The sequence below is a fragment of the Poecilia reticulata genome, linkage group LG17, assembly GCF_000633615.1.
Source record: "Poecilia reticulata strain Guanapo linkage group LG17, Guppy_female_1.0+MT, whole genome shotgun sequence".
NCBI classification, from domain to species: Eukaryota; Metazoa; Chordata; class Actinopteri; order Cyprinodontiformes; family Poeciliidae; genus Poecilia; species Poecilia reticulata.
In genome coordinates this window covers 16,064,501-16,090,056 of record NC_024347.1, presented here as the reverse complement: position 1 = coordinate 16,090,056, position 25,556 = coordinate 16,064,501, and the positions used below count along the sequence as shown (strand labels likewise).

The 25,556-nt window shown below is 37.2% G+C and overlaps 1 protein-coding gene across 2 annotated transcripts in view; it reads right to left on the bottom strand.

Annotated features, from left to right (window-relative positions):
- The window catches only part of cntnap3 (contactin associated protein family member 3), a 106,921-nt gene that overhangs the window by 43,344 nt on the left and 38,021 nt on the right, over nt 1-25,556 (bottom strand). For both annotated transcript variants that reach the window (XM_008433926.2, XM_008433924.2), the window contains exons 2-8: nt 23,202-23,312; nt 14,222-14,415; nt 12,187-12,334; nt 10,820-11,023; nt 4,622-4,797; nt 4,390-4,536; nt 2,440-2,707 (exon numbers count right to left, since the gene is read on the bottom strand). In XM_008433926.2, coding sequence (XP_008432148.1) covers nt 2,440-2,707; nt 4,390-4,536; nt 4,622-4,797; nt 10,820-11,023; nt 12,187-12,334; nt 14,222-14,415; nt 23,202-23,312 — 1,248 coding nt within the window. The remainder of the gene's footprint in view (nt 1-2,439; nt 2,708-4,389; nt 4,537-4,621; nt 4,798-10,819; nt 11,024-12,186; nt 12,335-14,221; nt 14,416-23,201; nt 23,313-25,556) is intronic.

Below are 25,556 nucleotides of genomic sequence, written 5' to 3'. Positions count from 1 at the left end.
GAATTTTAATGTACCATCAGTAACTGAAATCTATTATGGCAACAAGAAATCAAAATTCTTATCATGATAAAAAAAAAATCATGATAAATGATAAACTGTATGATAAATGTCCACCCCAGGTAGGGCTCCTTCACACTGGATAGTAATGAAAGGTTCCAGCCTAATCACATTTACAGCAGACTAAATAAAGTAGCACATTAAAGCAACACTTTACAACACGGCTGCTGTGCACTTGGCTTTTTTCCATTGTTCTGGCTGCAACACATGGGATCTCACAAAGCAGCTAAACAATCCCACTCTCCAAGCAAAAGTAGATAAATGCTGTGATAAGGCCCCTGGCAGAGAGGTCAGTCACCCCCGAAGCTCCCAACGGGGGAAAGTATGCACCCTTGCAAATTGGGCATATGCAGGTTTCTGAGGGACAAAACCCATTTGTCATGCAGTCAAAGAGAAGCGCTGGCGCCGAGTTTAGGGACAAGATGAAGAGAGGAAGACGAAAATCAGTGCTACTCAGACAAACTTCATACTTCAGAGTCTTCATGTGATCAGATATCAGTAAAAAACATAGTTCAGATTATAATGCAACAGCAACATTGTCAATATGCATATATGTTGGTGCGCTGCATCTTTTTAAATTCCCCTTTAAAGTTGCAGTATATAACTTTTACAAAAAAATGTTTTTTACATATTTATTCAGACTGTGTCATATGAAATGGAAGAAAACAAAAACTCTTCCCAGTGCTACTATTGCAGTTTGCAGAAATCCTGGTCAAAAACAACCAATCAGATCCAGGAGGAGGGTCTTCACGCTGTTAATCAAGCTCGTGTATGAACTGTTCCGTGCGCTAACGGTGAAGAAAAAATATACAAAAAGAATGGATTTCCAAGTTAGAAAATATTGAGTTAATTTATAGTCAAATTAAGTTTGTCAAAATTAATTTATTTCTGTTTGTTTAACATGAGGACTTAAACTAAATATATTGACCTGACATCAAAGTTGAAAAAAAAAATTGATTCTGTAAAACATGCTTGTCAAACAAGATGGCCATGCTTGGGTGGATTAATGAATTCATGAATGGAGTCTTTATGAATGTTTTTTCGGTAAATAATGACACTTTTAATACAAAATTGACACTTTTAATGCTAGTTTTAATTAAAATTTGCATTTAAAGTGTAATTACTGAATAATGCAAAACTGACACATTTAATGGACTTTTAATGCAACTTTTAGTGCAACTTTACATTAAAAGTGTAATTATTTACCAAATAACACTTCAAGAAGACATTCATGAGGACTCCTTCATGTTTATGGCAGGTATTATGTCCGTCTTATGCACACCCCTTCAAATAAAGTGTTACTGGAGTGGCTTTATAATGGCTCTATAATGTTTACACTCGTTCCGATTGTTTTAAGGCAGGGATGTCAAAGTCAAATACACAGAGGGCCAAAAAAACAAATTTGCTACAAGCCGAGGGCCGGACTGGTTTAATGTTTATTAAAACATATTGAAATGATTGCACATAGCCTATTGAACCAAGACCTAACAGAGTGTATTATTTAACGATTAAATGAATAAAGCAATATTTTGTTATGGCTCTGTCAGTAACTTCAAGGGAAAACATTTTTCAAGAGGCAAACAGCAACAAATTTAATTGTTTTTAAAAACAAAATATGTTTCTTAATATCAAGATAAATGCATAAATCAAAGTGCATGCATTATAAACTGAAAATGCATTACTGTGCTGCTCTATGATCCTACCGATCACTGCTTTCAAATAGTAAAGTAAAAAAATAAATCAAATCAGTTGTATTCTTTCTCATGGCTCTTATCTGCAATTTTACCTGAATCCATTCAACTGAAAAATAAATACAAAAAAATAAAATAAAATACAAAAATATATGGCACACAGACAAAACAATACTTCATTCAAAGAAAAATCACGTCTTGTAGAAACAAATGTAAAAATTTAACTGAAACTTATAAACTGAAAATACGTTACTGCTCTGTGATGCTCACTTGTCTGAGGCTGAGCCTGATACTTGGAGGTGTCTCATCTTTTGTACAAGTTCATCAATGTTCGGGGTGAGGCTCTGAGCTGATGAATAATGAAGCCGTTTGGGCGCGCTGTAGTCACTTCGCGGGCTACCGTTGCATTATGGGAAATGTAGTGTTTGCAGGCAAAACACGAGCGGGCGGCTCTGGCTTGCGGGCCGGTTCTCATAGTAATTAAATATCATTCAGGGGGCCATAGATAATTGATTTGCGGGCCGGATGTGGCCCGCGGGCCTTGACTTTGACATATGTGTTTTAAGGGATGCACAACATCCTGAAACATATGCAGATATATAACTGTGACTAAACTTTGCTGCTTGTTCATGGTTTCCTATGACATTGGAGTACTGATTAAATTGTAGTCTAGAAGTGACGTTCAGCTGACCTGCGCTGAGCTCCAGCAGAACCCGTCCTCCTTTCTGGATCTGGAGGCGGAGTTTCGCCTCGCTCAGAAACAACCAGGCCACGCCTCCTTGTTGAGGGAGTTCAAAGGTGAGCAAAAGCCCCGCCTTGTTCCAGGTCCGAAACCGAAACCCAATCGACACGCTCCCCGAAGATGATGGCGTTGTCCACGGCAACTGGAGGAAGCTCTGGAGGCCGGGAAACGTTACGGCAACAGCAACTGGCTCGGCACAGGAAAAGGTCACATTGCCCTTGAAAAACAAAAAAGAAAACTTAGAGTGAACTAAATGACTGCTGGAGAGATAAAGCATCAGAAAACATGAATATTAATCAGCTGCAGAGGGCGCGTTGATGTGGCCTCTGTCACGGTGATCTCATCAGCGAGTCTCCTTAAGGAGGACAACTGTATTTCCATATTGATAACAGCAAAGCTTGGGATAAGATTAGAAACGAATACTTAAAATACCAAAGTCACCTCACGCAAAGGTAAAACAGATAAAGAATCAGAAACAGAAAGAAGAGAGCGCCCTGCATCATCAGATTGTTGTTCTCAGTAGTGATGATGAAACTGTCCGTTGCTCCGGCTGCAGCAGTAAACTATAACAGCGCCAGCAGATATGTGGGGAGTTTTATCCCCAGTTGCTTTTACCATGCAATGGAAGCACAGACGACATGTAAAAACTCTTTGCGGTGCACTTAAAATGCCGTGCAATGATTCAAGTCTCAAAAGGCTTCATTGCCTCATGAAAACGTTACCTTAAAAACCCTGGGAACTGACAAGATATCTCATCCACCTCTTTTCTTGTTAAGCGTCCTCCGCAGAACGTTAAAAAGCACTTTGTAGTTTTCTGCAGTGGAAGTGGCCGTAAGTTTGCTGACAGTCCCTTTCAGAGTTAGAGCCTCATTACAACACATGACTTCAAGAGTCTGAACATGTTCGTCCACAGTTTGAATTTGCTTTTAATATCCCCAGCAGGAGTTCCTCACACTTTTGTGAGGAGCGACATTAAAGGAGCGATGGCTCCTTTAATGTCGGGAAAAGGGAAAAACACTATTAGGACACTTTAAATGTCAAGTTTCTCTTTCTGCTGTCTTTAATGTTTTTGTTTCTTCACCTTCTTATTTATAAAGAAGCATCTTCATCTCAAGATGAAACTAAAAAAGGCAAGCAGGTAACCAAACTTAGCCCCAGCCACAAAAAAATAATAAACGATTCTAACTGGAACCTGGTAAATTATTTCTAATCATTTACAACAATAAAAACATACAAAGAAATAATTACACTGCAAAAACACAATCTTACCAGTTCCAAGTTCAAATATCTTGGTACACTTGAAATAAGACAAAATTAACTTATAAGTAACTTTTCAAAACAACATATGAGTTTGTTTCACATCAATTCCTTAATATTGATGAAAAAGTACTGGCAGATTATTTCACTTATATCTAATACTTTCTCATCAATATTAAGGAATTATAGACTTAAAACAAACTCCTATGTTGTGCTGAAAACTTACTTATAAGTTAGTTTTGTCTTAATTGAAATGTTCTAAGATATTTGCACTTAATTGTGCTTTCGTTTTCTAAGCTTTCTTAGAAAAGCTTAGATAATCCTGTCGGCTCTTATTGGTGAATAAACTTTTAAATCGATCCATAATCCATTTATCGTTACTTCAGTAAGCGACATCAACGTTTTCGTCTGCGCATGCAGGTCACTTTGGGGACATAAACTGTTCACACACAAGTCTCATTACAGTCGGGTTTGTTTGGCAGCTTGAACGACCTGCAAACAACAACATAAGACTTCAGAAAAAAAAATGTAATTCAGCATCAAGACCTGCTGTGTGAACGTAGCCACGGATCTTTTTTTTCAAGCCAGTCTGAGCAGATACTCCTAGCAGAGGAGTGAGTCCTGGTGGTGGATTAAACTTACCACGAGAGAAACTTTGTGGTCCTTGACTTTGGCGAGTCCGATCAGGTTGAGACCGTTGAACAGCAGGTTTTCCAGGCAGCCGTGGAAGTTCGTCTTGGAGTGAAATGGCTTGTGAGACCCGAGAGCCTGACCTGCCCCCACGCTCAGCTGTGATCCCAAACACACAGGTTATTAGCAACTCAGAACCGTGGATTTATGCTGTTAGCTGAAGCAGCTTTTCGGTTCATCAGACCTCTTGTATGTCGAGGTGGTGGAACTGTGGCGGGATTTTAACCCGCAGCGTGTGTTTATCCACTGTGAGGTTGAGGTGAAGGCCGTGTAGCTCCACTGCCACATGGTGCCAATGCTGATCATCCAAAAGGCTTCCAAGAGCTGCAAGACGTCGAGGTTCAGCAGATGAAGTCCTACCTAAAATTAAGTAGACAAAAAAAATTAAGTTATCAAGTTTTCAAAAGTGTAAAAGTTTCTTTTCTGCTCTGAATGTTTTCATTCAGTTCAGACTACAGGGGGGATCAGGGCGAGGTCACCTTCTCCAAATTCGCTGGAGACTCCTGTCAACATCTATATACCAGCAGCGAAAAACAAGCCAAATATGTTATGAAGCCTAATTTGAAAGACTACAGAGGGAATGCATCATTAATCATAAATGAGCACCAGCAGACCCGAATTAGTGGATGCATTCCAGAATCCCCAAAGAACTGAGAGAAAAAAACTTGTTTCTGCTGTAAGACGGAAGAGTAGAAAGAACTGAATACAATATAGCATTAAAAATGCATAAGATATTAACAAGGCAACATCAGTTTTAACTTCAGAGAGAAAATGTAAAGTTTGGTAAAAGACAAACATGTTTTAATATTTTGTGAGTTTACACTGCAAAAACACAAAATCTTACCAAGTGCTTTTTGAAATAAGAAAAAATTCACTTGGTTACTTTGTTCAAGTAAATAAATCCTTAGATTAAAAGATTAGATTAAGAGATATAGATTAAAAGAGTATTATTTACACTACTTATAACATGGAAAAAGTGTCTTGTTATAAGTAAAGAATCTGCCAATCTAGCAAGTGCATTTACATCAATATTAAGAAATAACTGACATAAAACAAGATCATAAATCTTGCTGAAAAGTTCCTTGTAAATTAATTTTATATTATTTCAATTATAGTAAGTTATTAAAGTTAGAAAATGGACTAAAATGCTTTGTACGATTTTGTGTTTGCAGTGTAACATATTTCACTAAAGGTTTAAAGTAAAAACTGCAACTTCACTTACATGGAGAAAAATGCTGTGAAACTTTTAGTATATTAAAAACAAAAAAAAAGAAGCAGCAGTCAATAAAAGACGACGGCACAACATGAAAGTAAATTAGATTTCTTGACTTGCATTGATTAATGGAACAGTTATTAGTTCGTATGAAGTAGTGAGACCAGGAAGAAGACTGCAAGATAGAATCTCTCCAGAGGGCAGATTTCATTACAACTTGAATAATTGAAAAGAAAAAGCAAAAACGGGAATCAATATGAGAGTGCAAACAAGGAGAATGAATTGATATTCATTTATGAAGTAGTTTCTGTCTTTGCTCTTCCACATCACAGTCTGCAGCTCCACCCACCCATTACTGAACGTTTTGCAGGTTGAAACAAAGGGCCATTCATTTTAGGCATCAATAAATGTACAGTTTGCAAAAAAAAACATAACCCTCTCACTATTTCAATTTCAGTAGCCTTTATATGTGCATATATCACAGTTGCAATAGAGTAGAGCAGGGGTGTCAAACTCCAGTCCTCGAGGGCCGGTGTCCTGCAACTTTTAGAAGTGCCTCTGCTGCACCACACCTGAATAGAATAATTAAGTAATTAGCAAGGCTCTGGAGAACTGAGGAGGTAATTAAGCCATTTGATTCAGGTGTTTTGTACCTGTGGCACATCTAAAAACTGCAGGACAGCAGCCCTTCAGGACTGCAGTTTGACACCCCTGGAGTAGAGGATAACCGTGAAATAGAAGGAAAATGATATGTGTGATTACAATATTGATTATGATTAACATGCATTTTGAAGAATTTTCTTCATCAAAATGTCACTAACAAACTTTGTGAGATTCTGCAGCTGAAAATATGCATTAATGTGATGATTGACGGCAGTAAAAGTCGGTCCAATTAGCTAAATACATTATTAACATGTAAAATTGGGAAGCTTTGCACTTAAACTATGTCACAAGTTTTCTTCTGAAGTGAGATCTGTCCATATTTTAGCCCCTGAATCAGCTTTTTGGGGATTGTGGATATGAATGTTTTTCAATGCTGCCTTCACAATGATTGACAGTAATGTTTCAGACGACGGATTGAATAATAAGAGAACAATTGTATTTATTTATACAAATATTGATTTACACAAAAATGGACTCCATTTACCAATAGGCGGATGGTTTTTCCGATTTATGTTTGAAAACAATTTGAAAATCACTTTCCTTCCACTTTTATACACACAATTGCATTGGTCCATTACAGAAAATCTAAATAAAATGTATTGAATATATTTTGTGGTATAGTGGCTGTGACGGGCACCTGTCACCATTGTGAATGAATCCCTGTTTAATTGCTATTCTTTTCTTGCAGTTGATTGGCTGGCGAGAGTTTAAAGGGATCAAGCCCCACCCACCAGGGGAGCGAGGAAGTTGGGAAGAGCTCCTGGCTGCTGGGGTGTTTTCCAAGCCTCGCTCACGCTCCTTCAATGTGTTTTTCTGTTTGTTAACTTTCTTTGTGTTGCTGGGACTGGGGATCGTTGGCCAAGCCGAGGTTTTCCGGTTCTTGGTTGTAGGGCGAATGATCTGGTGAGGCAGGGCGAGGGGAGCGGCCCGAATCCGACGGCCAACTGCTGGCTGGTTCGTGAATGCTCCCACCCTTTTGTTTCTTTGCCACGATTCTCCAGTACCTTCATGTCCAGCCAGAGCTTGAATAAAGCCTTTTGTATTATATGCCTTGGTCTGGACTTCTTTATGTTGTGACCCACAGGCGGGCCGTAACAGTGGCAAAAAAGCATTCAAGGATTATGTAGACACATCATGTCATGACAAGCATATCAGGGCTACTGTAGGTAGAAAAAAGAGTGGAAAATTTCCACCAAAACAAATCGGAAATTGTGATTTCAGATTTTCTTTTAAAAAAAAACAAGGAGATTTCTGAGTTCCAAAAATCAAAAATTTGCCAAGAAAAAAAATTGAGATCAATCTCAGAAATGTTCTAGAGGAAAAAAAACAACTTTGAAATGTCTGAGTTTGAAAAGCCAAAAATGTACCAGAAAAACACCGGGAAAGTTTTCAAAAATTTTGTAAAGAAATGTTGACTTTTGAAAAAAATTCAGATTTTTTTCTGGAAAATTTCTGAGATTAATCTGAAAACTTCTGATTGTTTTTAGCGGAAGTGTACTACTCCTTTTTTGCATCTACAGTCGTCCTTATACTCCGTCGTAAAATGGAGCGCTTTGAATTTTTGCTCTGAAAAATTGAGGTGCAGAACATAAAAGCCAAATATTGCTCCAAGCAAATGAGTCCTTGCACCAGATTGTGATCTGAATTGTAATAGATGTCATCTGTAATCAATAAGCTCCTTCTGATGGGATTGTAAATATTGACTATTGAGAAAGAGTTTGCAAGCAGACATGAAAAGATGAAACATTGGTGTCTGTTTTATATCATCATCAGTTTTGTCCACTGTGTCTCAATGTGGGAAGGAACTAAATAAGATTAATTACTTCCTGGTTGTAAAACTGTCCCAACTTACCCAGCATAACTTTCACTAAAAAGCATATTTATAAATGAATAGATGCTAATAACCATGGGATGTTTTATTAAAGTTGTAGGGGGTCGGATTGGCTGTTTAATTGATTCCTGAAAGCTCCCCTAAATACTTTCAGTGGAGTAACTGTAAATCACAACCCACCATAAATTTCATTAGGCCGAGCAGGAGGTCTGATTACGCTGCAGCATTATCCCTCATGCACTGATATAGCCATTTTAATCACCTCCAACCTTAATTATCAAACACTGGAAAGGAAAATGTTGTGTGTGCAATTAGAATGGTAACCCATTTGGGATTTTATTACATCACTTATCATGAAGTAAATAAATAAATAGATAAATAAGACGTTCTTGCCTCCATCTGTTTCTGTTACTTATGTGCATCATAATTACTGGCCACAGCAGAGTGCGTAAATATTATTTGGCAAACATAAATTTCAGATGCATATCAGCATTAATTTGTTTTTCTAACTTGATTAAAATAAAATGAATAAAATTGATGTGGATTGTGAGTTGGTATTTATGGGGAAACCTAAAGCACCAAGCTGATATGTCAATGAACTACCATAACAAAAAATACAAAAATCATCCCTAAGATAAGATTATCATAATTGTTAATTTATTTGTAACCTATTTTACTATTTCAGAAAACTTAACAACTCATGCAGACGGTAACAGTGACTTTTATGACCAGTGTCTTGAATGTCAGCTTAGTCACTGTGCAAAAACCAAATATAAATGGATGACCTCCATTCTTTCAATTAACAATAAATTACAGATTACTGTATGTTTTAAAATAAACGTTATATTAGGCAGTGCTGTTGTTTTTTAAAGTACAATATATCTTCTCTAAATTTAGATTGAGTCGTCGTGTTAGTTCAGCAAAGTGGAGCATGACTGAGCTCCAGGCCAATGTACAAATCAGATGAACGAAATTACAAAGTCTGCAACCAAAATTTCTGATCCGTGGATGAAGAGTTTCCGAAGTAAAACAAAGAGAAAGGCAGAGACTGAAATAATGAGGATCAGAAATATAAAGATCATTCAACCAAGAGACCCAAATAGAAAGTAATGTAAGAGGGAGACAGGATAATAGATGAAAAGCAGATCGAAAGATGCTATATCTGGAGATTAAAAAGACAAATTACCGCTTGTTATCATGGAGACAACAAAGACAAATAACAATCAAAAGAAAACAGGAAACTAAAAGAGAAACGAGAAGGCAGAGAGGGAGTAGTTAGAAGAAAGTATCTTCAGAACCGTCCTCTGCCTTTGTACCATCATTTTAATGGATCGATTTAATTCCCACTCACTAAGCCAGTGTCTCTTTAATGACGTGGGATTTTAAGAGGATTCTTTTGGCTGAAAACTCCTAAAAAAATAAACACACAGTAGAGTTGTGCACTGCAAAAACAGAAAACCATAGAGTGTTTTTGTCTAGATTCTAGAGCAAATATTTTAATACACTTGAAATAAGATAAAACTAACTTACAAGTTTCTTTTCAGTAAGAAATGTCTTCTTATTTTAAGTCAAGAATTTCTTAAAATTAATGAAAACGTTTTAGTTCCATTGGCAGATCATTTCAGTTATAATAAGACTTTTTTCCAATGTTATAAGTGAAATAATCTGCCAATGAAACAATTACTTTTTCATCAATATTAAGTAAACATTTACTTACGATAAGCTCCTACATCTTGCTGAAAGTTACTTCAAGTGTGCAGATATTTGCACTAGAAACTAGACGAACACTTAGTAAAATTTTCTGTTTTTACAATGTACCAAAATAAACATTAAACAATTTTTTTTTTTTTTTGCAAAATTCAAATTTGTGCAATTTTAAGGCAAATGAAAACACAGCTGGTGGTGAAAGAGACAGCTCAGTATCTGGTGGCCGTTTGTGAGGCAGCATTGTTTAATTTCATATTGTGCTGTGAAAACAGTTAAAATTCTTGATTGTAGAAAAATATTTTGTTTGATTGTAATTGCAATGTTTACAAAAACTGGGCTGAAATTAGGGTTGGCACATAAAGAGAACTGAAACTATCATGCAATCTTTATTGCTAATTCTGAAGTTTGTTGAAATCAGGAGAAAATCCAGGAAAAGATCTGGAAAAAATGGGAAAAGGGCTCAAAGAGAAGAAGGCAGGAGGAGAAGCTGGATGTGAGGGTGAAGTATTTCTGTGGTCAGCGGGGTTTCTGGTGAGAGAGGTGCCAGATGGTGATGATTCAGCATGGGCAACATGACAACCGCTGGTGTAATCCTATTCAAACACACACACACACACACACACACACACACACACACACACACACACACACACACACACAGCGACACACCTGGCATGCATCGAGACCAGAAGAGTCCAGCCCTAACACATGCTGCAGCAAATGGGTGCCATCAATCAAGGCTTTAAACAGACTGGGATGCAGCAGAAAAGTGGGCACAAAGATTTAATCAGGAAGTAAGGTGTGTGTTTTCCTCATCAACCATTTAAAAGGTAATCAAAGATCTGGAAGATGTGCCAAATGACTAAAATGGAAATGCTCCTCATCAGAAGAAATGCCATCACCAACTCTCTGCAGATTAAATGTTCTGCAGGGTCATGATCTCTGTGTCTGTCAATAGACATTAGCACCTTGTCTGAACAGCAGCAGTAGTTTTCCTCTCTCTAACTCCAGACGAAGTCCGACTCCTTCCCTTCCCTCCGCCTGCAGCAGCGTCCCGGAGTTTCTCAGGGTTTTGAGCTTCAATGTGATGACATCTCTCTGAGCCCGCCTTGACCCGGGACTTAGTCTGTACACCAAACTGCTGCTGCCGTCCAAACCCACCACATCAGAGGCTGAAAAGTGAAACAAAGCAGAGATATCAGCATGTTTGTGTGTGTAGAAGCCATTTATCCAAACTTTTTGGTCACGGCAAAAGAAAATGAGATTTCAGAGGAATCAGCTCTGATAGTTTCTCCCAAAGTTTTTGATGGGAACCAAACCTTCAGGATAATTTCATCTTAAAAAACTGCTAAAAAGACCAATTTTTAAACATTTATATTTTTCTAACAAAAGGAAATGTTATCCCTAATGCTGTTTTTGATAATCAAAATAAAAGTAAACTCATCTTTATTAAGTAAAATTTGTTCAAACTTGTAAACAAACTGAATTCAAACACAAATTTCAGACTACAAAACCAAATCTTACCAAATATTCAGCAATAAATAGGAGCTTGTTTTAAGTCAATTCCTTAAACTGATTTTAAAGAAAAGTGCTAATTCAACTGGTGAAATAAATTGCAGTGGTACTAGTATTTATTTAATTATTTAAGGAATTATTAACTTAAAACAAGCTCCTATTTTTTGCTGGATAGCTACTTGTAAGCCATTTTTGTCTTATTTCAAGATCTAATGTATTTGCACTAGAAACTAGAACAAAAATACTTGGTAAGATTTTATGTTTTTGCAGTGTACCATTTAAAAACCCTCCAAAACTTCTATTTAAAGTGTGGAGTGGTTTCTTTATGACTTGAACAAGTGCATTTTGCAAAAAAAAATCTCCAACAGAAATCACTTTTCTCTCGGAAAACATTTTCTCCGTTTCTCCTCTACCAACTTGTTCATACGTTCGCATCACATTTGTATTTGTTTTGGCTGTTGTGTATGATTTCCTCTTATGGCATTGATTAAGAAGTGAAATAAACTTTTGTTTGGTTGTTTGGAGGTTTGAAGCACCTGAAATATAAACACACAAACAATAATCAACAAGTTCATTAGTTAAGCCATTATTTGTTTCACCATAAAGTTTAGAATCACTCAGTGCATTTAAAGATCCCTTAATTGTTTATTATCACCTGCAGCTCTGACCATCAAATCAATTAAAACCACTTATAACGCTCATTAGGATCCACTATACGTTAGACTAATGAGTAATTCTACAAGCATGAGAAACTGTGTGATTCTTTTCTTTGTTAAACCCCAGAGACTCTAATGAGAGCAGTGAAGGATGGAGCACTCACTGTACGGACATCCGTAGGTCTCCAGGCGCAGTCCGATCCGCCCGTTGGGATTCCAGTCCAGAGGAATGAGGCGCAGGAAGCGGGCCACGACCGGCTGCTGCAGTTTGTACTGAACCACGCTGTCTGCATTACAGTTACCTGGAAAAGACTGAAAACACACAAAGGGGACATGATAAACAAACTACAGTTACTCAGAAATATCTTCTTACCCTCTCACCCACTAGTGCATATCTCAGCAATCAGGAGCCTGGGGTAATTAGAGAAATGTTTCATATTTAGGATGAATACATGAAGGCAACTTTAGTTTGGTCGCTAACTTAAATATCTGCATGTATTACTATATTTAGTCAAGTTTACTCAATGGTAAAAATGAAACCCTTCATAAATGATTTTTAATGGATTTTTCAAAATTTTACTGACTCTGTCATGCAAAGTCACATAGTTCTATATATTTTATCTGTACAACATAACATGTCTACATTATCTACCACTCGCGAGTGTTTATTTACACTAAATATACAAATTATTAAAATTCAGACAAACCAGTGGTAACTGAAGCCACTCCTGTTGTACAGTTAAGAAAAATGAAGCAATCAGCTTTACAGAAAAATGCGCTCCAGTGCTTCCTATTTTCACTCTCTCTAAGCTCTGAGTTCACAGGAGTTCCAAAACACTCTGAAATGTCAGGGAGATTGTGAGAGTTTATGCAGAGTGTCAGGTCAAAATGCTTTTAATCCGTAAGAAGCCCTTCTCTGGTCCGCCTGAGAAGATCCTTAGTACTTAGCTTAGCTGGATTCTCTCCGCATGAGCAAAGTTCCTCGACTCAAACTCTAATCAAAATCCCCTCTCCTTAGCCCTGAAGCCTGCAGCGTTTTGACTCCGGATAAATGTCCTCCTAAATGTACAATACAGCATGGTTCCTACCTGCTAGCTGTTGATGTACTGGAAATATATTTTAAACAGAAGATATTGTCCCAGTCAGACTGATCGGGCACGTTATTAAAAAAAAATTCACATTTTTCACAAAAGGTCATAAACAGCCAAAATGCTTAAAACATCGAAAGCTGTTTTTGGAAGTAAGTTAATGTTTTTTGGTGTCTTGAAAACCATCCATTTCAAAAAACCTCCAAACTGTCGAGTCACAATCTGTGCCGTTACTTAGCAACCCCAGTCCGTCACCTAGCAACCCAAGTAGAGCTCCAGCATGTGTGGTCAGCTGGTTTTACTGCTGCACAATGGCTGCTGGAAAAGACAAGTGTTTTGTTCACTTACCAAACGGAAGCCACGTGCTGCATTCTTGTTGGTTGTGCAGGAGGCGCTACTTCTGCTTTTCAAAGATTGTAGAGGTTGTAGAGTTGTGCATCTGTTTGCAGCCATTTACATGTGCAAGTGTAAATGTTGAGTTGGGGGGGGTAGGCGCTGCCGGTAGCAATTTATATGGATTTAAAGTGACAAGAGGCCCTAAAACGGCTCATTGTGAAGAATATTTCTGGCTTTTTTTTTTACTTATTATTTCTTTTGGTGGCCCCAATTCTCTTCCATATAGAAATGTTTTGTATTAAACACAAATTTAATGTAGTTTTGTACAAATTAAAGGCAACATCACAGCATAAATGCCCAACCACATAGAGGCATTGTTTGTCTCCCATCTCCTCACCTCTGTTATATTTTCAACCGACTTCATTTGTACTTCTGACAGACTGAACATGAAGAAGTTCAGCTATGGAGTTTCTTCCAAACACACAACAAAACACGCAGAGTGAGCGAGCCAACGCTTCAGGCTGGTCTCAGCTCCCTCTGCAGCCGTCAACAGCAGCTTCAAGTGTTTTGGCAGCAGGTCAGGACCGTCAGCTGAGCTCTTTCATTGGTTCATCCATTATTAATGAAGAGTCAAAGGCTCCTGATGACTGTGATAATTTACTCAGGAAGGGCTGATCCCTGCAGGCTAGCATTGTTAAACACTAAGTACTACATAAATACTAAGAGAGTTAAATTGAACTGAAGCTTCAGCAAATTTTTGACTTTATGGACTCACCCCTATGCTGTCCTCCTGTCTGTACTGCTTCCAGTTGTGTCCCGTGTCGCTGAACATCAGCTGGTAAGACGTCAGCCAATCAGAGCTGCCGTAGCGGCCCTGTGTGGCGACAGCTGTGATCTTGGTCCGCTCGCCCAGGTTCACCTCCAGCCACTGATACCGGTCTGAGGTGAGGGGGGACCAGCCTCCAGCTCCTGCAGAAGAAAAAATGTTTGATAGATTTCAGACTTTAAGGAATAAATGAAATAATTAAAGTAAATTATGTAGATGTGGGGAATAAATTTATAGTCCATATTAAAAGTCTATCCTAATTTTTTCTAGAATCTGGACTTCTGTGGTCTATTTTGCTTATTTACTTGTTGATAAAACTGATTCATTTCAGACAAAAAATAAACAGTACTTTACAGCATAAGTATGTCACTTTTATTTAAAAATATGTTTTTTTACATATTTGTTAAACATATCATTTCATGATCACTTGTGAAATCTCCTCCTCCCTGTGCTGCTGATTTCATCTGAAAAAATAACAAAAACAGCAAATCAGAGCGGTGCACACACAGGGATGATTGACAGCGCAGAGACCCACCTCCTGGCTCTGATTGGTTACTTCTAGTTAGCACTGGGAGAAGGCAGAGGAACACACATTATCTGTCTTATTTTGTCACAACTTAATGATAATTTCAACAAATACAAAAAATATTTCCTATGAAAGTTACATACTGCAGCTTTAAGACTGCATAACTCAAAGCTTTACAGTATATTTATTACTTATTGCATATTTCACTTAGTTCATTTAGCACCCATGCAGATTTCTACTGTAGTAAAGGCGTCGATTTCTATCATACTGAAAGTCTACTTTGTGTTTATTGGTAATGAAAATGCCTGTAAAACTGTTAATTATACTGAATTTTAAACATTTTGCAGCTATTGTGAAAAGGGTTTTATAGGTTTACTTCAGATATCGTGCAGTCATGTGACAAACTATTTACACTCCATGATTCAGAAGATTTTTTAAGACCACATTTAGCAGCAATGACTCAATATTTGGTTTCTGTATAATTAAATCATTCATGTTGTTGTGAAGGAACTTCGATCCCATCTTCTTTACAACATTCCTTCAGGTTGTTCAAAAATTCGATTTCGCTTAAAGTAAGGCAAGTTTATTTGCAATGTAAAATCCAAATAAGTTAATTTAAAGGAAATTAAAATCTAGAAATAGATTAAAATAATAACACCAAAGTCACCTGTATCATTTGCTAACATTTAATGCTGAATTTGCACCTCTCTGAAGGTTAAGAGGAATTCCCCAAACAAAGCATTACCTGTAAAAGTTTAAATAGTAACATATTGAACAGTTGTAATGAATGTCAAACTGTTAGCATGCCTCCCCTGATACAGCTGTGCTGAAAAGCTGCATAGCGGTACATTGATTAGTGCTGCAACTTCTCTGTCAGATTGGTTCCTTATCTATTTAAAATATCATCAATAAAGGGTTTTAATGTCAAGCTTTGAGTAGTTTCACAGCCAATATAAAGGTTTGTTTCTTCAACTGAACACTACTAATAAGAAAAGCTTTATTTTCTGCATTGGGATGTTAATGTTTTGTCTTGTTTTTTGGTAAGTGTTGTTGGATAAATCAGTCAGTTTGTCATTTGCTCGATTTATTTTATTTGTTTCTGGCAAAAGAATATTCCATTTTACATATGACTTTAGTGGAGAAATAATCAAGAGAAAACAATTACTGTTTAATTTGAATGTTTATTCTTCCCCAATTTGTAAAAAAAAAAAACATGAAACAAATACAGAAGAGGAGTTAAGGCCACTGGAAAAAAACTGACTTTAATCTCAAAAATGTTAATTTTGATCTCAGAAGGTTATAGTAAGGAAAGATAATTCTGAGAAACAAAAAAGTGAAAATTTCATGAAAAATGTCAGAATTCTGAGAAAAAAGCCCAAATCCTGAGATTAAATCCAGAATTCTGAAAAAAAATTCAGAATTCTAGGATTAAAGTCGGAATTCTGAGAAAAAAGTCAGAATTCTGATTTTTTTAAAAATCTGAACTCTGTAAAAAAAAATAAAAATAAAAGAAATCTGAATTCTGAGATTATTGTCAGAACTTTGAGAAAAACTGGAAAAAAAGACCATGACTTGCCTTACTAACAGCACCTAAATGACCACAAATTAAAATTTCTAATCCAAACACTTGTTCCTCTTTAGTGGCTGCATTTTCCTCAATATCCTTGCAAAATAATTTAAAGTTTGAGTATTTTCTTTTTGTTTTAGGGGTTCAGAATCATGTGGAACGTCTGAACATAAAAACACTGCGTAAAAATGAATCAGTGTCGGTCGGGTGGAGGTTCAGGCTGATCTTTCCGGAGCTAAAGGCCAGAGCTAATAAGCGCTTCACTACCAGATGTGTCCAACGACAGCAGAACAGAAAAGCGCAGACATCCTGACCTTTACTTGTGACAATTAGACGGCAGAGAAACAGAGAGCGGGATCTGAGACAAATGTGTCGGTGACTAAGAGGCGTTGCAAAGATTTACTGGGTCCTCCCTGTCAGATGTAATTGAAACAGAGACAAAGTGATGGCTGAATATTTCCTGTCATGGCGGCTCCTTCATATCAAACACAACGCCATGGATTCTGCTGCTCAATGACAGAAACAAGTTATAGTAACATAATATGTTTTACATGGTTGGATTTAGAAGTGAACGTTTGACTTACACTAGTTACACTTACAAAGCAAAATCGGGTTTAAAAATGCATTGATTAAAGAGTTTTGTACATTTTTGTTTTGTTTTGTCAAGTAATTGATACCTTGGAATACATTTTGTTATCCGATGCACCATTAGCTTCTACAGGAGATGATTTATGTGGATGAAGTGGCACAAAATGACCTCATGCAACCCAATTCTAGGTACAAAGCAATTTTAAAAACCTAACTATTTTCCTTGTCTTATTAATGTAATGTTTGCAAAAAAAATACAAAAAAAGACCCCTGAGGTCCTGCTTCCAATAATTGGACTTGATTAGCTGGAATTATTCTAATTGACCACTGTGCTATTTTCTCCAGTTGGTACCCATTTACAAGGAAAACTGGTTTCCTGGAAACTTCCCTTTGGATTTGTAAAACGCAGTTAATTTAACCTTATTTTATCCTCCAATGCCTGATGACATTTAGCGAACACTGGTGTTAAAACATGTTGCAGGATTAAACGGAGATTTGAGCCAACAACAACAAAACTCCCCAATTCCCGATGCAGTTACCCTCAAAGGATTTCAAGAGGCAGTTTTTTAGCTTTACATCATATTACAATGTTTTTCTCTTGTCAAAAACAAACCCAAAGTGTTGCTTTGATTCTTTCATGAATGTTTGTGAAAAACGTAGATCTCTATGGCAACCATTTAGCTGTGCAAAATGACTGGGTGGACCTAGATCCACCTAAGAGACACATGATGTAAAGCTTCCCCTTGGAGCTGCAGTTTCCAAGCAGTTCCCCCACTCAGCTCCTTCAGACTAACCAGCAGCAATTAGCAAAAACCTGGTAGAACTGCACATTTGCTGAGCTCATTATAGGAGCAGAGTTTCAAAAAGAGCAGAAGATTTTAAAGGGTGTTAAATTAGCAAATAAAATTTATTTTAAGTCTTACTTGATATATACAGCATTTTTAAAACAACATGAAAACACATTGTACTACTTTAACCTGAAACCAAGTGGACTTTTGTCTTTTGAGCAGTGCAGGCTGTGTATGCAACAGATAAGGAAGAAAGCCAGTCAAGGTGCAGTGGGATTTTTCTGCTCCACCTTTTGAGAAGAGATCAAGCCTGACAAAGTTGCTGTGGTCAGATGCATCACTGTACGAAGCAGGCAAGTAAACAAAAGACTGCTGAATCATTAATACCGCCATGATATTCCACCTGACAAGAAAATATGAGAGGCTGTAAAATTCAAAGAGACACGAGTTAAATGAAGAGCTAGTTTACAGTGTGAGACAGGTGAGAGGAGACCGGCAGCGCCGCAGACAGCCAGGCAGCCGAAAAGGAAAGAGCGCTGGAGTGAGAGCTCATCATTTGCATTAGAATAGCAGGACTGGATGGTAATTTCAGCAGCCTGATAACATGTCATCCGGACGGAGAGACTAATAGGCTCGATACTGGCCAACACTGAATGTTTCCTGCAGACATGACATTTCCATTCAAGCATCAAGTGCAGCATTGGAACTTTGAACACTCAACACACACAGTGATGTGAATAAGCACCTAATTAGTTGGCCATCCCTCACACACCAAACATGCTCCAATTTAAGGTACAGCCTCCATTTTACATCAAATTAATTTGGAAATTGATTAAAAGAAACACATTCATTTCTTTTTTTTAAAGGCTGTTCCACAATAATTGAACCAGAATAGCTGATAACCTCCCCACCACCAAAATACAAAAAAGAAAATATTTGAACACAGAGAACACGATGAGCTTTTGGCAAGTTCACTCCGTTCATTTTCACTGATAGATGGAGCGAAAGCTACTGATTAAAATGTGAAAATGATTGCACAGAAAGGAGAAAATTAAAACGATAATCTATGGAACAGAGTCTGGAGATGGAACATTTTAGTAACAAGATAAAGAAAGAATGGAGCAGAAATTAAACACAAGCATTGAGAACTGGAAATCAAAATCTCACCAGACAGACATAAAGCCTAAACTGGTTCATCCAGCAGCTGCTGAATATTAAAATAATCTTGCAGGCTCATTGGCTAAGCACTTAAGCCATGGATGAAAGTTAAACAAAAAAAAAAAAACATGGGAATTCTGCAAACCAGTTCAATATTCACTAGAAATAAAGTGTTAAATCAAAACGCCAGCCTGCAAATGCTGCAAATGTCTGGGCTGCAAATGCATGATGCAACTCTTCCAGTTCATCACATCCTGAACGTTTTCTACTGATTTGAGTTCTGGAGACTGTGGAGGCCATAGGAGAACAGTAAAATAACAGCAATCAAAATGTCAAAAGGAAAAAGCCTAAATGAACTAAATGAATAAAATTACGAATACAGCTATGATATTACAAAGTCAATATAATATTAAAGTCAAAATAATACTGAAATAAAGAGATAATATTGTAAGAATAATGCTAAAATTATACAAAAATAAAGTCCTAATAGTATGAGAATTAAGTCACAAGGAAAATGTTGTATTATTGTAAGAACTCCAACATAAAAAAATCAGTCAGCCAACTGCTGTAAATTGAGAAATGTTGAGCAACTTGTGAAGTTATGCTTCAGTATTAGTTTTGATCTCAGTTGTATTGTTTTCCATTTTGGATTATGGAGACCTGTTGCAGTGGCGCAACTACACATTATTCAGGTGGATGCGAAAACATAGATCAGCGAAACCCCCCGCCCCCCCGAGGGAAGGAACGTCAGGGTGAAGGAGCGACGCTCACTCACTCTACCCCCCTCCCTGAGGCGACGATATGTGAAAGGTAAAACTCGCTACATTTACCTCGTTATGTGCGTGAGGTCTCGCACTTCAGGTAAAACTGAAGTGTATGGGAAAACATCATCGGCGCGCCGCCCCCTCCAGACGGGGTTTTGGCGCCCCCTCTGGTGCTGCGCCCCTATGCGTTGCATACCCTGCATACCCACTTTTTGCGCCACTGACCTGTTGTACATGACAGCCTCAGCTCAAAGTCTTCAAAAGAAACAGACTGACTCAGTTTAGCATTCTTCTCTGAGGTTACTAACTAACTGTAAAACCTCAACTAGCTGAAATTGGGTAGAAATCACTTGACAAACTTGCTATTTTTGCAATATAGTTATTTTCCAGTCAGCAGATTTTCACTTCTTCTATCACCTTGATCCTATTCCACCATATCAACAAGAGTTATGGAAAAAACCTGCACATGTGTAAAGTAAATACAAATGCATGTGTTTTGTTCTTGCTATTGTAGGAAGTTAATCATTTCCATTCATTGAGGAAATAAGTGAACTGAAAGCAAAGCTGCTCCTCGGGTAACTAACAGCATTAGCAGCGGCAGCAGCAATGGGAAATGAGACGCAGGCTTTCATTTATTCATTGATTTCCTCAGCAAACAGATGGGATCCTTTGAGCATGGCACCAATAAATCAGGAGGGAAGGAACAGTGACACTCTTCTGACCTGCCAAGACATACAGTTCTGAAGTGACACATCCACCCGATTTACGAGTCTGCTGTGGGTTTCCATTAATCAATTATCATTTACTTTTCAAACCTAAATGTATCACTTCATATTAGCTGGTAATTGCTGGTTAGTCATAATATCCCAACTAAAAAAAACGTTTTGTGTAGAAGTTAACCAGGTTTCATTGTGTGGAATTTTAGGCAAGTTTCCAATAACCTATCCATCAATTTTTCTCATTTTTGTAGTTTGAATTGAATCTCTACTGTTCCTAAAAACAAACCAAGCACTTAAAAATAATAAGATGTGTTTTTTTGTTTGTTTGTTTGTTTTTTGTTTTTTTTGGTGTCTGGAAAATGAGCCATTTCAAAAACCTTCTGTATGTAAAGTCACAAATCAGAATCTCCAGCAAAACCCAGTCTGTTACTTAGCAACCCCCGTGGAGCTCAGCCCGTTACCTAGCAACCCGAGCTGTATGTGCTGTTCAATAGCTGCTGTAAAAGACAAGTGTTCTGTTGATGACTAACCATCCAGAAACCACTTGCTGCATTGTTGTTGGCTGTGCAGGAGGCTCCACTTCTGCTTTTCAAAGCAAGTTTAAACGTTGAGTTATGCAGCAGCTTTATGAATGAAAGCTGAACTTACACAACCCCTAAGTTGATCACTTTTTCTTGAGAAACTAAATGACTAACCATTTATATTACATTTATGGGGATTACACTGTAAATACATCTCTACTTTACTCTTAAAAGCCTTAAATTAAATGCCTCTGAAAAGGTACATGGGAAATTAGTTACTGTAAAAAAGTATTGCATTAATCCAGCTGTAGATCTAATTGAGATCAGATGTATCACTACAGAGCAGATGAGAAACTGAAATGTCTGCAGCAGTAAAAGAACAGATAATATGAAGAGAGTTTCGTTCATGTGCAGATATTTCCAATCAGCAATCATGATTCCAATCTATCAGCACATTTTTTTAAATTACACATGTATCAGTTTGGCTTTTTAAATACAACATGCTAAATTACTGTCAGTATAAAAAAATATTCATTTTAACCAGTTGTGTCGAGCAAATGTGTTTTACAAATATGTTCACTATTTGAACAGCTTTTCAAGTCCTGCTTGTTCACATGTGAACAAACAAAGGCAGCAGATGGGCTGCTGCTGAATTTCTTCATGCTCAGCTTCCTTTGCCTTCCCAGGTGGTGAGAATCAGTCAGAACCAGATTAAACCCGCCTTGCACTCCCGGCTGATTCTGGGCTTTGATGTCGTGATAAAGCAACGATCCCAAAATCTCAATTTTTGTCAAAGCCTCAAATCAGATTTCTGCACGAGACTTCCAGCTGGTGGAACAAACACCATTCACATTCCTGATACAAGCCTCTGGTGCAAAACAACAAAACAAAGCATCGGCTACAGCAGAGAATAAAGACAAAGAAAGCTTAATCTTGTGTTGTCTTGTCTCTCAAAATACATTCTGATCCTCTATATATTTCAACATCTCACTGCTGCTGTGATTGTTTATCTGAGAGGTTATAAAAACAGATTTAGATTTTGATATTTTGGCTTTCGTGCTGCAGGGTTTAAAGACTTATTCAGCCATTGTGGCATGGATTTTGTGCCTAAGTGTGTTTACTTTAAATAAATCTTGTTTGTGCAGTTTATTTTCGATGTTGCCTTCAGGCTGAAAGCTAAAAGTAAAGCTTTCAAATGACCATAAAATAGTTGAACAGGACAATCTATATCTAAAAGAGTTTTCCTGTTTTTGTCTGTTTTGCAGAGAATGAGTTTGTGTTTTGAAAACGGAACTCTGTAATTTCAATCCAATTATGGTGATGAACTAAAGTTAAGATCTAAAGTTAAGATGCAACTGGCTCTGTGTCTGAAACTGATACAAAGAGAAGAAAAACCAATGAAAAAATAAATCCTGTCATTCAGAAATTGGTGGGAAAAACTTGCAAGCTTGTAACTAAAACTTGTTACAAGTTTTAGTTACAAGACAAAATCTGCAGGAAAAGTCATCCAATCTGCTGACAAATATGCTATTTAGACTTTATTACCAAATAATTATAATGTTAACTGTCAAAACAATCAAATCTATAAGTTTTTTTTTTTAAATCACTTTTACACAAGGATCTTGAAAAAATGAAGTTTTAGGAGTTAATTTTTGACTCAAAATCTATCGGGATGCTAGAAAAGATTATTTAAGCCTAATACAAAACACTCACTACAGACTTGCAAGCAGTTAGAAAGTCCAAAAAGTCAGAGTTTCTTTTTCATAAACATGAGGAAAAACTGTAAAGTATTTCTCACATGTGACCGTCAAAGTTATCCATGGTTTGCCTAATTTTATGAATTACTCATCTTCTCTTGAAGAAAGAACAATATTTAAGGCCAATCAGTGAATGATTACCACTTACCGTGTTTCCCCGAAAGTAAGACAGTGTCTTACTTTCTTTTTATCCCCAAAAGCCCCAAAAGCCTTTCGGGGTATGTCTTATATTGGAAAAAAATTGTCGAATTTTTTGTTTTAACCATAAAATTAACATTTATTAACAACCTGAACAGTATTATATTCACCACAAAACAGTTTTATAAAAGGAAGTGCAGGGGACGGCGGAGAGGGGGACGGTGCGGACGTGGGCAGGAGGCGGCGCGCAGCTAGATGAGGGAGGCGGCAATACCACCCGTGTTTGTCTTACTTTCGGGGTACGACTTATATTAGCCGACCCCCCTGAAATCCCCGATACGTCTTACAATCGGGGAAACACGGTATTATCAGATGAGGTAATAAGGACTGAGCTTTTCCTCACCTTCTCTCCGGTTGAGTTTGGTGAATCCCGGTGCGTGGCTGCTGGACAGCTGGGAGGAGCTCCTGAAGGATGAAGGCAGCAGGTTGGACACCAAAGGGCTGTCACACTCTTCTACAAAACAAAACAAAAAAGAACATGGTTAAAACTAATGGTTTAAAATGGATCAAGTCTTGATTTCAGTGGTTAAACAGCTAAAAGTTGCTTCAACTCTATTTTTATCCACTTATGGCATTTCTTTGAAAGTCATTTACCAGAGTACACAAAATCTGACCAGGAGAATTATGAATATTCTGATTTTCTCTTCTTAATCATGCTGGGTGTGGATTCATTCTACTTGTGTTTAATACCCAATAAAATCTCCAGCCCCCTTCAAACTGTGATTCAGAAAGACTTCCACAAAGATAATCTCTAACTGTAGGTGTGGACGCATGTGAGAAACATTGTTTATCTCTGGGTTGACCCTAAAGTTGACTGGCAGCTTGTCCTTGACTTACTCTGCTTCTTGTTTCCCGTTCGCTTTGGATTGGATCCAGACTTTCCTCTCTAACAAACAGAGTGAAAACTTTCAACAGCATTTATATCCAGTTGTCTAAGCAAAACCCAAACATGCCTCCATCTAACACCTCCAAGCTAATAGATGTTGTACTCCTCCACTGAGACAAGAGCCAATTACTATGATTCATGCAGCAGAGAGATCCAGGCCTACAACTCTGACAACGAGGCTTTGGCTTCGATTTCTGTGTCAGCCTCAGCGATCACGTCGTCCCTGTAGCACAGGTCTCTTTATTTGACTCCTCATAACCAGAAAATGTTTGATTAGCTTAATTGTGCAGAAACACAAAAATTATATATTTTTATTTGTGAAAGAAATGCTCCAGTCGTAACGGCAATTAGGTTTTGCCATATGCTGTTCATCTCTCCGTGTGCATTTTCCTCTGGAAGGTGTTACCATATTAGTTCATTCTTTTGATTTTTGTTTATTAGTTTGTTATTGTTTTCTGTTCTTTGAGCATCGGACACTAGCTTTTTAAATGAAATTATAATATACTAGGAGATATCCTGTCTGTAAGCTAATAAAATAATATATTTTGAAAGAACAAAAAGATTAAAAAGTAACATTTTGAACAAGTTGACCCAAAAAAAGTTAAATACTGTCGATTTATTCCTTTTAATTTCACTTCATGTTGCATCCAGGAATAAACCAGACCCTAGTGGCATTGTAATTTCTATATGTTCAAACAATCAGTGTTTTAAAAATATGAGTTTAGAAATACCGATTTTTACATTTGAGCTACCGTAGTAAGCTTGCTTAATTATAAAAACTATACATTTCAACATATTCTGAAAAAGTCCTAAGCAGCTTAAAATAAATATCAAGGATTTTATTTGTTCACAATTTATGCTGAACTGCTTGTATGTAAAGAATAAGGGGATTGTGAGAAGAAAACTGTTTAATAAGCTTTAAGGTTATGACGCTGAACCAGGCGTTAATGTTAACATAATTTTACTTTTCTTTCTATTTCTACCACAATGTTCCAAACTCGCTTCCTCACAAACTTTAATGCATGACACCTGAAATGATACAGCCTACCAAATATTTCATTTGAGCAGTTCTTTGTGATTGCGATGCTGCGGATACTGTGAAGATGACGGTATTTAAAATACTGTGCAGCTCAAATGATGAGATAAGCAAAGTAAACCGTATCAGACAAAGTTCTTACATCTTTCATTTTTGCTCCATTTTATCCAATTTGACTCACACAGCTTGAGTTATCCCACAGAGCTTGAGCACAGCTGCCAAAACACAGAACTGCCAAATTTTTTGCAGAAGTCATTAAAAGCCAGAGCAGCATAAAAATCTACATAATTGACAAAACGCAAAGTTCAGCTTGCTGTTCAGTAAAGACACACAAAATTTTTTCCTATGTTTAGTTTGACACTTGCAGAACAGATTAAGGGAATTTTAATATATTTCTCAAACTGAGAAACAAGGAAATTTTCCCAAGTATTGTTGTTGGATTCTAACTGGGTGGAATTGGCAGAAAAGACAAAGAAGACGACGGGAAGCGGTATGAGGACAACAGGGGGGTTTTTAATGACTTATCGCGTGAACAAATTTATTCATGTGTGATTTTAATTACGTTTCTTTTTTAATGGAGACACTGCAATTTAAATGGTGTCCCACAGGGCTCAGTTCTTGGCCCACTTTTATTTTCCATTTATTTAAACAGCTTGTGTGAAAATCTGTCAAATGCTTCTTATCATTTTTATGCAGATGATTTAGTGATTTACTGCTATTCTTCATCACTTGTACAGGCAATTCAGTACTTGCAGTCTGCTTTTACTATAGTTCAA